The sequence below is a fragment of the Leuresthes tenuis genome, unplaced genomic scaffold, assembly GCF_036924035.1.
Source record: "Leuresthes tenuis unplaced genomic scaffold, fLeuTen1.0.hap1 SCAF_5, whole genome shotgun sequence".
Lineage (NCBI taxonomy): Eukaryota > Metazoa > Chordata > Actinopteri > Atheriniformes > Atherinopsidae > Leuresthes > Leuresthes tenuis.
The window spans coordinates 10,426,968-10,441,038 of NW_027325359.1; the positions used below are offsets into that span (position 1 = coordinate 10,426,968).

Sequence of the window (14,071 nt, forward strand, 5' to 3'; positions counted from 1 at the left end):
AAGTACTGTGGAGCTAAACCCCTAAGAGCTTTAAAAACAAATAAAGATATTTTACAATCAATTGAAGTGGGGTGATGGGATCCCTTTTCTTTGCACCAGTCAAGTCTAGCAGCTGCATTCTGAACTTATTGCTTATTGTAGGCTAAAGAGAGGTTGAGCTGAGGTACCCTCACATACAGCAAGTTACGGTCCAACTGAGAGGTAAAAAAAAAAAAAAGCATGAATAACTGTGTGCTGTACAAAGATGTGGAAAATCATTGCACAACTCTAATTATTACATGAACCTTTCTTTGTTGCTCCATGCTCTGCAGGTTTGCTGATTCCCATACTGGTGAGCTCCACACTGGGATTTGTTCTCATAATATCTATAATGTGCTGCTTATTGAGGCAGAAAAGGTAAGTGAAGGGCATCGCCACTGAAACAACACCCCAATTACACTTGATCTATTTCTCTGTTCGTAATAAACAACTGTATCATCTTAAAAACTTAAGCTTGTTTGGTTCAGACCTATTTTATCTGAGGCTCGCTGAAGATGTCGGCTTGTCTGGATTTAGCAACAGTAAGGGACTTTTATTTAGCAAAGACAGAGGTTTCCATGGCTGGTTTTGCAAGTTAAGCCATATGCTCCACATATAAAAGAGACAATTGCAGAGAGTATTTTGAGAAAATGGTTCAACTTAATTGACCCATATATCTGGGGTTTAAGAGTCAGGGAGTTTATTGGGGTTGAGTCCTCATTATGGGGAATTTTTAAGCACTCACTTCTGCCAATAGTCACACTCCTTCCCCTGACAGGGTGATGCCACATAAATCATGAAGCCAATTTATGTAATTGTGGTTTTTGCAAACAACTGGTACTTGCTTGGGAATATTTCCTTGGGTTTGCATTAAGTAAGAAAGTGAACTTTATTTTCATAGCAGCATTCTCAGACAAAAATCACAAAGAGCTTAAATGTAATATTCAGTAAGTGTAATCAAAAATATTCCAATGATAAAAACATGTCAAACATTTGAAATATTGTGGTAACTCATCAGTTGATGAATTGAACATCTGTGAGGAAATGTATTTTTTATTTCTAAAAAAAAAGCAGGAAATATGAGATTTTTTAAACCTTTTCTTCATTCTTTCAGGGCTGTTTAACAGTTGTGCAAACATGGTGCTATTTTATTCAAGTTTTATTATAAGAGGAAGTGAATCTTGAGGAAACTTTAGTGTTATAACCTTTTATAACTCTTCTTAAACTTCTACATCAAGGAGGAGGCAAATATGGGGAAGAGGAAAGGAGAAATATTCATGATAAATGCATGATGCAAAATTGGACTGAAACTGAAATCAATCCGAAAAGTTTAATACTGTTTAAACTATCATCAGTATACTTTAAAATTATTATTAGTCATTATTATAAAGAGACTCTACGTGTAGAATTCATTGAATGTCTCCTGCTTTCAAATATAGCTATATCAATAGACTAGAAAAATATAATATGAAATAACGAAACACAGAGGGAATTCAGAGGTAAAAGGTGACCAGAACTTTTCTGTTCATCCAGAAATAAAGCATCGCTCCGTTTAATTTCTTTAAAGTAATGCTGCGCAATCCATTCTACTGCGGGGCAGACAGTCCCATCCTCGAAGCTGTGATGCGCTCCCGATTAAAGAGTGTGAAATGCTCCTCCTTTCTTCCAAACATTCCTTCTTTCGTCCTTTAATCCCCGCTTCTAAAACAACTATGTTGTTTTTAAAACTAATTGTCAACTTCCGCATCCTGTTTATAGGCAGCAAACCTCTTTAGTAATAATAACTGAGATATAAAATGTATAACTACTCAAGAGGTTAAAAAAATGCTTTTATTGCCACATCACATTACATCGGTCTTGCTCATATATCATGGAACTAAATAACAAACATCTTGATAGCAAAAAAAATCTTGGTGGCCATGAATTACAGCGGAAGGGAGGACACCCTATTTAAGACTACAAATAGCATGTATTCATACGGATGACCTATGATTCTTTTCTTTTCTTTCAGATCTGCTGGTGATCAAAACAAAAGCAAAAGTTCTGGATACAACATTGGAGACAGAGACGAGTACGGCTCGAGAGTGTAGTTCACTGTTCTGGACCTTAGCTCATAGGATCTCCATGAACCACTGTCCCCTCACATCATTCACTGTGTTTTAGTCAGATTGTCCCTTGGCTCATTTTGGATGTTTATGGATGCATGCAACATCACATGATTAAGTTTGCACGCAGCTCTGGGGCTGTGGGAAGCCCTTTTTTTCCCCCTCGAGCCACAGTCAGGCCTTTCTTTGCTGTGATGTGGCAGGCAGAACATGGTCAGCCTCCATGCTGGATGTTTTATGCTGTATAACTGCTCCCTCAGAGCAAGAGGAACAGCTGTCTTCTCAAATCCCTATCATAGCGTGGTGAGTTTCTAAAGTAAAGCTCTGCACAGAAGCTTTCAGGCAGTAGAGTTGGGCCAGTGCAGAACTAGTGAGAATCTCAGGTCAAGTCAGATCATGGCACTTATTCCACAGGGCTGTCCTGACATGGTGAGAAAGCCTAACCACAGTCCAAACAATAGGGGGACAGGAGTTAAGGATGGCCTGAGAGGGATGGGCTGTATCACATTTCCACCAACCCTGTACTTAAAGCAACTCTATGGATTTTATAATAAAAGGGTGCTTAGCTCCATACAAACACAGCTTCTTCCCTGTGAATAATGCTGAGGGAATTAAATAAAGGCCTTTGTGTTTCAAGGCTGCACGTGGGCTGACTCCTGACCCCAGTCCAATCACAAGACTAACTTCCAAACACTCCAGAAGGCTTTTCAGTGAGATGTAATTTGTACAGTTTGACCACGGTAGAGTTATTGCATCATCATGTCATCCTACCAGCAGTGATATGCACGTGTATTTATTTTGGTTCATCATAGATGTTCCTGGATTTATGTTTTCTGTATTTAAATGCTCAAATGTCAGTTTTCAAACAATAAACAGACCATCATGTTAGATGAGTGCACAAAGGGGTCAAATCATCATGAGGTAACCGTTTCACCACAGTTGAATATATGTAGTGCGCACAGCCATGTGCAGTGTAGTGTTATTCACCAGTTCTTCAACACACATTTTGCCTGCTCATCTCTGCTTGTGGTCAAATATCAGTGGTGACTTCCCGTTGCCATGTTTTTTCTGGAAAAAAAATGTGTCATGGCATGTGTCAGAATATATTCATGACTTGTATTATTTGTGCGCTGGTTGTCTAAAGCTTTTCCCTTGTGTACAATAATTGTAAATAACAGCTGTCAAAAATTAAAACTGTGACATGCTTTCGAAAACAGCCTGTGTTTCTGTAGCATTTTCTCCTATTAGTTAGACTGTAGATCCTCAGCAATATGGTTTAATAATAAAGACTGATTCCTTAAAAGCAAAGCACAACTAATCAGGTCCTCATTTCTTCAGTGTGTCATATCTTAAATATGTTTTCACTCACTCACATAAAAAAGCGAAAACTACTTTCACAGCTCACAGTTATAAGTACGTACACTTGTTGAACATGACTGCCATCTAGTGGCTGAATTCTTTAAACGCAAAACTCTTTTACTTCCGGGTCTTGCAGAAAGCTTTTGCGTGTATCGTCCACGGTTCTTGTGTCCCACTTTTGTGCACTGTGCTGCTGAGAGCCGCAAGTGTTATTGTGTTGGTTTCGTGATGTATCACAAGCCTGTGCTGAAGCACAGACGCACCCTCCTCGAAAGAGCGGAGAAGTTCATCTCTGATGTTTATTTCACAGACTGTAATCTGAGAGGACGGTAAGGCTTATTTTACAGTGACTGCAAATCACCTGTAGGGATGTTCAGTCTTCAGTGGTACAATGAAAAACATATAAATACGCATGGATAATTGTGTAGGAACTTCATTCTGACCCGTTGTCTAAGGTTTCACTGACATTTTGTAATGCAGTTTCCATTGTAGCCTCCTAGAGGTCGAGGTCTTAATCTCCTCTAACAAGCTCGTACTATTGATTTTCAAAATAACTTCCTGGGAGCCTCACATAGTCTAAATGTAGTTGCAAATAGCACCTTGACCTGACCAGAAGCTCCCAGACTATGTGAATTGTCTTTGTGGAATAGAGTTTTCCTCAATAGATCCCATAAAAGTTATTTCAAAACTATGTGAGGCAAATTTAGATTGTTATTCGTGATTTTGATTTCAATACTGTAAACTATTGCCTCACATTTTAAACAAGTGGTCGTTGCAGGCTGTATGGAGACTCTTGCCCGCTGGAAAGCCTGGCCTCCTTCCTTTCCCCTAAAAGAATCACATTTGATGAAGCCTCCAAGCAGAACTTTGCACCTTATAAAGTTGGCGATACCTTTGGGCCAACGTGAGTGATCATTTCACACTCAAATCTTTTATTCTCTCAAATCCTGAGACTAACCCCAAGCTTGATGCTTGTTGAAGGTGGTGGACTTGCTGGTTTAAAGTGACCCTGACAATCCCTGAGTCCTGGAGAGGGAAAGAGGTTCATCTTCTATGGGAATCCGACGGGGAGGCTATGGTTTGGAGAGATGGACAGCCAGTTCAGGCAATGTTGCAGCACTTATCTATTGCATCAGATGCTATTAATGTGAAAAAATGTGCTTGAATCACATGTGTAACATGACGTTTTTACTTGCAGGGCCTGACCAAGGAAGGTGAAAAGACAAGTTATATCTTGTCTGATTGTCTAAAAGATAAAGAGCCCCACAGGTAGGTTAATTCAAATATGAGTTTAATACTCCATCTATAACCATTTAGACCTACTGAACAGATTTTCTTGATATATTTTTCTCACTCTTCAGTGTAACACTTTATGTGGAAATGGCTTGTAATGGACTTTTTGGAGCTGGTCAGGGGTCCATGATTGCAGCTCCAGACCCAAACAGGAAGTTTTCTGTACAGAGAGCGGAGCTGGTGGTAATCAACAGGAATGTCAGAGAGCTGCTGACTGATTTTGAGATGCTTGTTGACATCGTTAAGGTATTTTCATCCATAACCATGCATAAAGATTGTTTTGAGGAAAGAAAAGCAAGTATGTGGTCCCACTCTCTTCCTCCACAGGAACTTGGCGAGGGAGAGCAACGAGGGTACCAGGCGCTCTTCACTGTCAATGAGATGGTGAACCTCTGTGACCCGGCTGATCCCAGCTCTTTCTCCAAAGCACGCAGTTTGGCTCACAAGTTCTTCAGCCAGCGGAACGGGGAAAGCCAGCACACTGTCCATGCAATGGGTCACTGCCACATAGACTCAGGTCTCCGTTTTTTGTTTTAGTTTTATTACTACTGTCACAGTCGAGCCAACTGGGACTGAAAGTCTGGTGGAATTTGCTTTTTATTTCTTTGTTCTTGAAAACTGTTGTTACTGATGTGAATTCTTTTAAGCTAAGTCATTAGCTTAGTTACAACCCTGTGTAAGATGTCATTAAAAAAAAATGTGTGCAAAATGCAGAATATTTGCAGAATAAAAATTGATACAAAGAAAAGACGGCATCACTGACTGATAAAGATGCCATCTTGATGGCAGCATATTTCCCTCCAAAACCTGAATCAATGACCACTATCTTGTGGCATCGTGACATTTTTTAAATTTTAAATTTTTTTTTCTCCACAGCCTGGCTGTGGCCCTACGAAGAGACCATTCGCAAATGTGGCCGCAGTTGGGTGACGGTGATCAGTTTAATGGAGAGGAATCCTGAGTTTGTCTTCACTTGCTCTCAGGTTATTCCATACCAACAGTGTTTCACTTTAAACTCAACTAATCTCAGTAGTCCGGTCCAGTTTTGACCCTTTGTGTTTCGCTTCAGGCCCAGCAGTTCCAATGGGTGAAGAGCTGGTATCCAGGACTCTTCTCCAAGATTCAGCAGTACGTGAAGAAAGGCCAGTTCATTCCAGTCGGAGGAACTTGGGTGGAAATGGTAAATCTTATCCTAAAAATCAATAGCACTTATGTATTACTAATGTAATTGCATCATTGGGCCTACTGATAATCAGACTTCTTTATGCAGCTAATGCTCTAAGACATGGTGGAGTAACGGCATATTTGCTTTTTAGGATGGCAATCTGCCTTCAGGCGAGTCCATGATCAGGCAGTTCCTGGAGGGCCAGCACTTCTTTAACCAAGAGTTTGGAATGTACTGCAAAGAGGTCCGTAAAGCATGTCTGCTTAATCTGCTATTGCATCGAGATGAAATCTCAGCTACATTTGATACAGCTCTGTATATGAAAGTAAATGGAAATATTTCCTTTGTGGTCTTCAGTTCTGGCTTCCAGACACGTTTGGCTACTCTGCTCAGCTTCCTCAAATAATGCAGGGGTGTGGCATTTCCAATTTTTTGACTCAGAAGCTCAGCTGGAATTTGGTTAATACCTTTCCTGTAAGTAAATCCCACACATTAGCTGTAAAAGCATTGAAAACGTTTTCATTCCTTCTTTCTTTGTCTTTCTCTAAGCACAACACATTTTTCTGGGAAGGTCTGGACGGCTCCAAGGTTTTAACTCACTTCCCACCTGGAAATTCTTATGAGATGAAGGGCAAGATAGAAGACGTGAGTTGAACTGACATTACGTACGTGCGATTTGTGAAAAAAAATAGGGGGGGGTTAGTTTTGAGAAACATTTTATTCAATAAAATGACCACACAACAGTGTGAAAACTGTTGATTCTTGTGTAGATAAACCTTCCACTTAGGCTACATAACGTAGGCAGAAATATTTTCTCAATGTATTGTTTTTAAATTTGCGAAATAAAAATAAAATTTGAATTCTTTCCCGATATCAGTTCACCAGAAAACATGAAATAACACAGTGTGCTGTCAAGTTGTTGTTTTTAATGGTTAATCTGATAGACTATAGGTCAGACTATGAAAACATATTTTTTGTTGTGGTCTTGTAAAATATGACAATATGCTGCTTTGGATTCTTTTCATTTTTTTCCATTTGATTTAAGCTTTTGTTTTGGCGCGGATGACGCAGACAGGAACCTTATTAAGTTGGCGATACCCCCCCATCCCAACCGGCAAATCGCACCCTGCATACGTGACATTTTGAATGTTGTGTCTGTGAAGAGTAAGCTTACAATCCTCCCTTTGTTTCTGTTTTCCACTGCCCACAGCTGGTAAAAACGGTGAAGAATAACAAAGACAAAGGCAGAGCCAATCACAGTGCAGCATTGTTTGGTTTTGGTGATGGTGGCGGGGGACCCACGCAGCTGATGCTGGACAGACTACGCCTGATCCAGGACACAGATGGACTTCCCAGGTTAGTTGCTGTCCCACATCTGTGTTCGTCAGTAACAAACACTGCGCCCACTCTCGGCAGGAAACACTTCCCACTTTGATTCACTTTTAATGCCTCGTGTTGTTTCTGTGGTGAGGTTTTAAAGGGAGGTGTCAGCATGTGTGCAGAATATTTTTCAGGTTGAGAAAATACTGCAATGACATCAGTATGATCACAATGTCAGTAAATCTAGTCATGTTTTAGTCAGAATAAATAACAAAGGAGCCACCGGCGACATCATTACTCACTTCCATCTCCACTTTTTTTTTTCTCAGGGTCGAGATGTCTAGTCCCGAAAAGCTTTTCTCACAGCTTCAGGCTGACTCAGCCCTGCTCTGCACTTGGACTGGAGAGCTTTTCCTTGAGTTGCACAATGGCACGTACACCACACAGGCACAGGTAGAACAAGTGCACTCAGAGCTCAACCTAAACAACCAAGTTCTGTGAATTTCAGCTTGTTAGTTTTGCAAAATGTTGCCGATACACAGACATATGTCAACCGTCTCTTACCTCAGCTCTCGGCTTAGCAGAGGAATAAAAGTCTATACATTCAACCAGCAGATAGTTCAAAGGTCAGCTAGTTACATGGTATGGGTACAATGAACTGCTGAGCATCTCAAATTTAGTTTCAAGCAAGGATTGGAGACAGTTTGCTTCCAGAGCCACAAAAATTGATCTTCTTAATTTCAAAACCTTCATGGAGTTTTGTTAGCAGAGGAGGTGATGCGACACAGCGGTAAGATTACCGCTGACTTAAAAGAGGGAATAGGTATATTTAGCATCAAGAAATGACATAGACCTTTACATGACAACAAACAAGTTACAATTAATTCAATACATTAAAATGCCCTTTAGTTTTAGGTCACATTTTTCACATTTCTTTTTTTCATTTGCAGATTAAACGAGAAAACCGCCAGTGTGAGACTCTGCTTCATGATGTCGAGATAGCCAGCAGCTTGGCCTTTTCCCGAGACAGGGCATTTCAGTATCCTCAGGAAAAACTGCAGCGTCTCTGGAGGTTCAGTCACCTCAGAAAAGAATCGAATGACTTAAGTGACTCTTTACAGTTTGTTCAGTTTGAAATTGGTTTCTTTGATTTATTTCTCGGACAGGCTGCTTCTTCTGAACCAGTTCCATGATGTGATTCCTGGCAGCTGCATAGGAATGGTTGTGGAGGATGCTCTTAAATATTATGAAGGTACAGTCTTCATCAGAGCAGTTCCTACAAGAGCCATGCTTATTTTTTAACTCTCACTCCCCCTATCTTAGATATCCGCCGTGATGGTGCTGCTCTTCTGCGTGAAGCTTGTGAAGCGTTGGGGTCAAAGGGTAGCTCAGTCGGCGTGTTCAACTCTTTGCCATGGGAGCGCCACGAGGTCATCCAGATTTCAGATGGCTCTGACAAACTCGGTTTGTGTATGTTGGATATTTAGAATAAATACGCTGTGGCCCTCTAACATACAAGTTAACATGCAGTTGCTCTCTGGTATCTTGCTCTTCAGCTCTGGTGAGGGCTCCCAGTGTTGGTGTGTCTCCTGTCAAAGACACACAGCCTGAGACTCCAGTCTCCGTCACTCTCCAGGTATGCACACTACATAAAGACATGTTTCAACTAGATCTGTCACCGTCTAACGTGTCTAACTAGGTGATGTGTTATAATATAGTCTGACGGCACTGTCGTTATGGAGAATGGGATTTTACAGACGGTCATAAACAAAGATGGCACCTTGGCATCACTGCATTTGATTGGTGCAAACAGGTATTTTAAGACCACACACTAACACATGTGTTGTCAGTTGTCACATATGCAATAATGCACTCTGCTTGTTTCAGAGAGGCAATCTCTGACGGCTGTGTTGGAAACCAGTTTGTCATATTTGATGATGTCCCCCTGTACTGGGATGCTTGGGATGTAATGGACTACCATCTTCAGACAAGGTCTCAGTCATTACAGTTTTGTCATTGCAAAGTATCTTTTTTTTTATGGAAGAAATTTATAAGAATAAATGTCATTAAATCAAGTGCAAAACTTCCACTGCAGGAAACCGATTCTGGATGTGGTGCAGCCTGTTCATGTGGTGTCCGCTGGGGGGCTTCGCGGCAGTGTGGGCTTTACTCTCAGGATCAGCGACAAAAGCACCATCACACAGGAGATTGTCATGGATGCTGTGTGTCCCTACATCAAGTTCAACACAAAGGTACACTGAAGTCTGGTATACAAAATGATTCTTTAGAAAGCCAACAGATTAAACATTAAAGAAAACACATCGCGTCTTCCGGTTTCAGGTTCAGTGGGCCGAGTCGCACAAGTTTCTCAAGGTGGAATTTCCCGTGCGAGTACGCAGCCCCAATGCTACATATGAGATCCAGTTTGGCCATCTGCAGAGACCCACACACTGGAACACTTCGTGGGACTGGGCCAGATTTGAGGTATGACACTTCATCGTACTGTGCAAGAACCTCGCGAGTATGTCTCCTGTCAGTGTCGCCAACTCAAGTGTGACTGTTGACATCTTTTGTGTTTGCCATTTTTTAAAATTTTGCTTCCTTTTCACAGGTTTGGGGTCACAAATGGGCAGACTTGTCAGAGCACAACTTTGGAGTTGCACTCCTGAACGACTGCAAATACGGTTATTCCATCCACAAGAACACAATGACCCTGTCGCTGTAAGGTTTGCACTGTTCATACACAGCTGCACCAAATTTGAAGTGCTGTCATCTAAGTGTAAATGTCTTTTTCTCAGACTGAGAGCACCTAAGGCACCAGATCCCACTGCAGACATGGGGACTCATCAGTTCACCTATGCCATCATGCCACACGCGAGTATGTTTTACTCGTCTTTTTGGTGTTTTCTGATACCAATGGTATCAATAAACCAATGATACTCAATAAACACACACGGAAGTGATGATAATATCTTTTGTACAGGATCCTTCCAAGATGCCTCTGTCATCCAGTGTGCATACAACCTGAATTTCCCTCTGAGGTTGATCCAGTGCAGTCCTGACTCTGTACCCTGGAGTGCCTTCTCTGTCAGCACTGAATCCATCATACTCGAGACCATTAAACAGGTATCGCATCACACACTAAGCTCAACCCTAAAGAAATTAAACAAAGCTGCTATTGAATGCAAATTAGTTGTAACTACTTTTTTTTTCTTTATTGCTTCTATTATTTACCAAAATAGGCTGAGGACGGAAAGGGGACCCTTGTGGTGCGCCTCTATGAGTCATATGGGAGCAGCGTGAAGGCAACATTGCGCCCCGCCCTTTCAGTCCGGGAAGCCTGGCAGTAAGTGCTTCTATTTTTATTGAGGTCCTGTATGATTTCCTATTCTTTTTCTTTGTTCTCTAAGAAAGAAAAAACTTGTTTCCCTTTCAGTTGTGATCTCTTGGAAAGGCGAGACCCCACCCAGCCTGCACACATAACGTCTGAGGGAATAATTCTGAGCTTCAAACCCTTTCAAATTGTGACACTTCTGCTTATTTTGTGATTTCATACATCATTTGATGTCATTTAGTTGCCTTTTGGTATACTAATATGTACCATAGTCGGAGACGACCAAAATAATGTGATCCCTTTGCATTAAATCAATAAACATATTTGTACGATAGACTTTTCTAAAAAGACTGCTTTATTTAAAAACATTTAGCAAAGTATAAACATGTCCCGAACAGTGGAGGTGCCCCTTGGATTTTACTAGTTTTCCTTTCTGGTCACGCTCCTATTTTTTTCTCTGGCGTCCTGCAACAATAACAAATGTGACTTCTGTGAAATTCTGACTCACTTGAAAAAAAACTCTTTTTCTAATTGTGTGAGTTAAGAAAGAAACTGGACAGTTTACCTGCAGTTGGCTCTGCACTTTCGTCTTTCCTCTGACGTGAACTTGATCTTGTTTCACGCTGCAGGATGTGTACTTCCTTAGACTTTTTAGTGTTACCACCCTTTGATACAGCTTCCTTCGGATGTAATTTTTTTTCTTTCTTTGGGGTTTTGGTCAGACCTTCCTGTTTGACCGCCTTTTTCTTTTTTGTGCTGTCAGACTGACGTCTGGCCACCTAAAGTCAAACTAGTGTTAGAGTTACAGATGCAAAGTTCACATGTGGGCAGTACAGAAGGGAGTTTCACCTTTTTCTTGTCTGTGTAATCGTGGTCGTCTTCTTTCTTTATTCTCTTTTTCGCCTTGGGTGACTTTGAATCTTAAAAATAAAAAAAGATTGTAAAGTCAGATTCTTCTGTAAACTTTAGCTGAAGTGCTCGCCATCATGCAAGTTGATTACAAACCTTTGGGTGCCATTGGGCCAGGGTCTCCCTTTAAAACAAAAAAAAAAACAGAGCAATGTGTATTAGTATCAGAGGAAATTCTCTTGCAAAGATTTCTAATATGTGATTTTCCATGACTCACTTTAAACCACATAGTTCTGCCATTGTGATCCCGAATAGATTTCATTCCATCCACGTAGTAACACTGCAGCCATGCCTGAAATGATGAATAGTCTGCCTTCTCTGGGTCATATCCCTTACCACCTAAGACAAAAATGTGTCATAAACTTGAGGTATTGCGTCCTTTTCATGATTAGAGCGGACATTAAACAAATACAAACCCACCTTGATTGACAACCTCAAGAGGTACTGTATGACAAAGCCTGAGGAGGTCTCCCGTCTCCTGTTTCACTCCTTTCTTTTTAGCTCTTTCTGAGGTCTTCACAGAGGATTAAAGGCATATATGGTTAGAAAATACAGTGTCTGGGTTTCAGCAGGTGATCAAAAAAATCTCTGTGATCTCAGCTCTTTCACCTTTTTGTCTGCGATTTCATTTTTCAAAGGCTTCCCATTCTCCAGTAAATCATCTGACTCGAGAACTTCAAGGACATCCCGGGCATTCACAAAGGGTGGGATGTTCAACCTTGGGGTGGGGGAGAAGGGAAATAAATTGTAGCACTTTAGGGCCATTCTTTTACTGAACAAAAAGAGTTTTGTTTTCAAAGAAGCATAATAATCTTGCCCTCCCACAAAAATTGGATGAACGTAGCTATTCATGTTATATCTGGGAAAGAACAATATTGAAACTTGGTTTGGCTCATTTCCTGCCACATTAAACAAGGTCAGCCTCATTCTTCCAACAAAAGCTTTACAAGAAAATCACTTCGTATAATGAGCAACATCTGACCTGAGTTACCGTACGGTTATTATCCCACTGAGCCAGCGAGACCGCTGTCTACCACAGGTCAAAAAGTCCAGACAGTGGTTTAACTTAAACTCTGCATTCCCTGATAAAGATTTGTTCAGTATGTCATCACCTGTAAAGGATTTCAGCCCTCAGGTAGTTCCCGATTCCATTGAAGTACTTTTGATTCAGCAGGACTTCACAGATAGGACGGTCAAAAGCCCGATCAGATAGGTGTGACAGAACATTCTCCCTGCAAAATGTTTGGACTTCATCAGTGCCAAGGCAGTGCTTTGGTGGTGCAGATGTCAAAAGTGAGACTCGGCTTGACAAACCTGAAGCTTTTGTACTCGAACATGATGCAGGGCCCTCGGTCAGGCTGCCACGTCCCATTGGGCTGCCAGCTTCCAAACCTGCGTGCATCCACAAAACTCAGCACTCTGCAGGGCTTCTCTTTGGTATAAAAACGCAGATGAGCATGTTTGGGCAACTCATCCTCTGCAGTGAAACGGAAATAACCCGACATCCCAAAGCGAAGGACTATGTCCATGGGTTGTTCCGCTTCTCCAGCCTTTGCCCTCCGTTTTTCATCATCACTCTTAATGGGCGTCAGTGTAAGTTTCACTTCCTTCCCTCTGGAAGTTGCTGTGATGCGATACGCCTCACAGGTGAAGGGCACATCAGGACTCTTGCTGACTTCAGATTTTATCACTGGTCCACTAAACACGACTCCACCACACATCTTATTCACATACAGGCTGGCCAGGTGGAGCTCTGGTCCCTCAGGCATTTTGTGAATTAAGCTGTGCTGCAGCTGCACAGAAAAAAACCCATTTGTAATTACATCACATCCAGGACAACATCACTGATCTGATTAACATCATACAAACATAAAAACATGGTGTGCATTATTCTGCAAATTAATACTTATTTTTTTTTCTTCAACTGGAGGTGAGTGTGTGTTTGAACGACTGACACAGGCAAAGCATTGCACCTTCTACAACCAGCTTCACCTGAATACACAACATCCACATAGTACGATACAGCTCGATTAATGCACTGATTTTGCAACGGACAACAGTCTCACATCTGGAATTGGCCATCACACAACCACACACCGAGGTTGCACAGAATGTATTTCTTCTACTCAACCTGACCACATAATAACACTGTTTTTGTGCAATGCCCACGCCATAACAAATGAGAATGTACCAATATGCACTGCTCTGTCAGCACTGAGTTAGGGATGCCAAAACTTACCCAGACTAGGAAACAGAACTCGGCCTAAAGTTAAGCTTATTTCTCAGCAGACCTGCTATAAATATACACTCATGTATATATCTGTATGCTGCTGTCGCGTTGGGTAACAGCAAAAACGAGACGGCTTTCACAACATGCGTGCGTTACCGAACATGTTACGCAAGCACTGTGTGCCTGTCGTTTGAAAATGTCGCGAGATATCCGCTCTTCGCGTGCAAAACGACGCTCATCGTACATGCGAAAGTTTGCTAAGGTTTTCTACTGCACAGAAACGGCTTCAGACAAACCTAAACAGACATTTCTTTGCAAACGCCCCACAGATGGTGAAT

At 41.4% G+C, this 14,071-nt stretch overlaps 2 protein-coding genes across 3 annotated transcripts; one reads left to right on the forward strand and one right to left on the reverse strand.

Moving 5' to 3' along the window:
• Positions 1 to 3,613: 3,613 nt before the first annotated feature.
• On the forward strand, positions 3,614 to 10,928 carry man2c1 (mannosidase, alpha, class 2C, member 1). 2 transcript variants are annotated; one of them, XM_072385904.1, is made up of 26 exons: positions 3,614 to 3,811; positions 4,261 to 4,386; positions 4,464 to 4,587; positions 4,681 to 4,751; positions 4,844 to 5,021; positions 5,103 to 5,292; positions 5,652 to 5,758; positions 5,845 to 5,955; positions 6,092 to 6,184; positions 6,298 to 6,414; positions 6,490 to 6,585; positions 7,151 to 7,296; positions 7,590 to 7,713; positions 8,211 to 8,332; positions 8,427 to 8,512; positions 8,584 to 8,730; positions 8,817 to 8,896; positions 8,979 to 9,073; positions 9,148 to 9,252; positions 9,356 to 9,512; positions 9,601 to 9,744; positions 9,872 to 9,981; positions 10,059 to 10,138; positions 10,244 to 10,386; positions 10,503 to 10,606; positions 10,697 to 10,928. In XM_072385904.1, exons 1-26 carry the CDS (start codon positions 3,711 to 3,713, stop codon positions 10,806 to 10,808), a joined length of 3,069 nt encoding a protein of 1,022 aa, XP_072242005.1. In that variant the 5' UTR covers positions 3,614 to 3,710; the 3' UTR covers positions 10,809 to 10,928. The 2 variants fall into 2 exon arrangements, with proteins under 2 accessions (XP_072242005.1, XP_072242006.1); XM_072385905.1 differs by having other exon boundaries at positions 8,584 to 8,724.
• Positions 10,929 to 10,946: 18 nt separating this feature from the next.
• Positions 10,947 to 14,051, reverse strand: neil1 (nei-like DNA glycosylase 1). The gene is made up of 10 exons (XM_072385906.1): positions 13,743 to 14,051; positions 12,818 to 13,296; positions 12,616 to 12,735; positions 12,113 to 12,221; positions 11,924 to 12,017; positions 11,721 to 11,842; positions 11,600 to 11,627; positions 11,444 to 11,514; positions 11,160 to 11,373; positions 10,947 to 11,059 (listed from the first exon to the last, which is right to left on the reverse strand). Exons 2-10 carry the CDS (start codon positions 13,270 to 13,272, stop codon positions 11,040 to 11,042), a joined length of 1,233 nt encoding a protein of 410 aa, XP_072242007.1. The 5' UTR covers positions 13,273 to 13,296; positions 13,743 to 14,051; the 3' UTR covers positions 10,947 to 11,039.
• Positions 14,052 to 14,071: the final 20 nt, after the last annotated feature.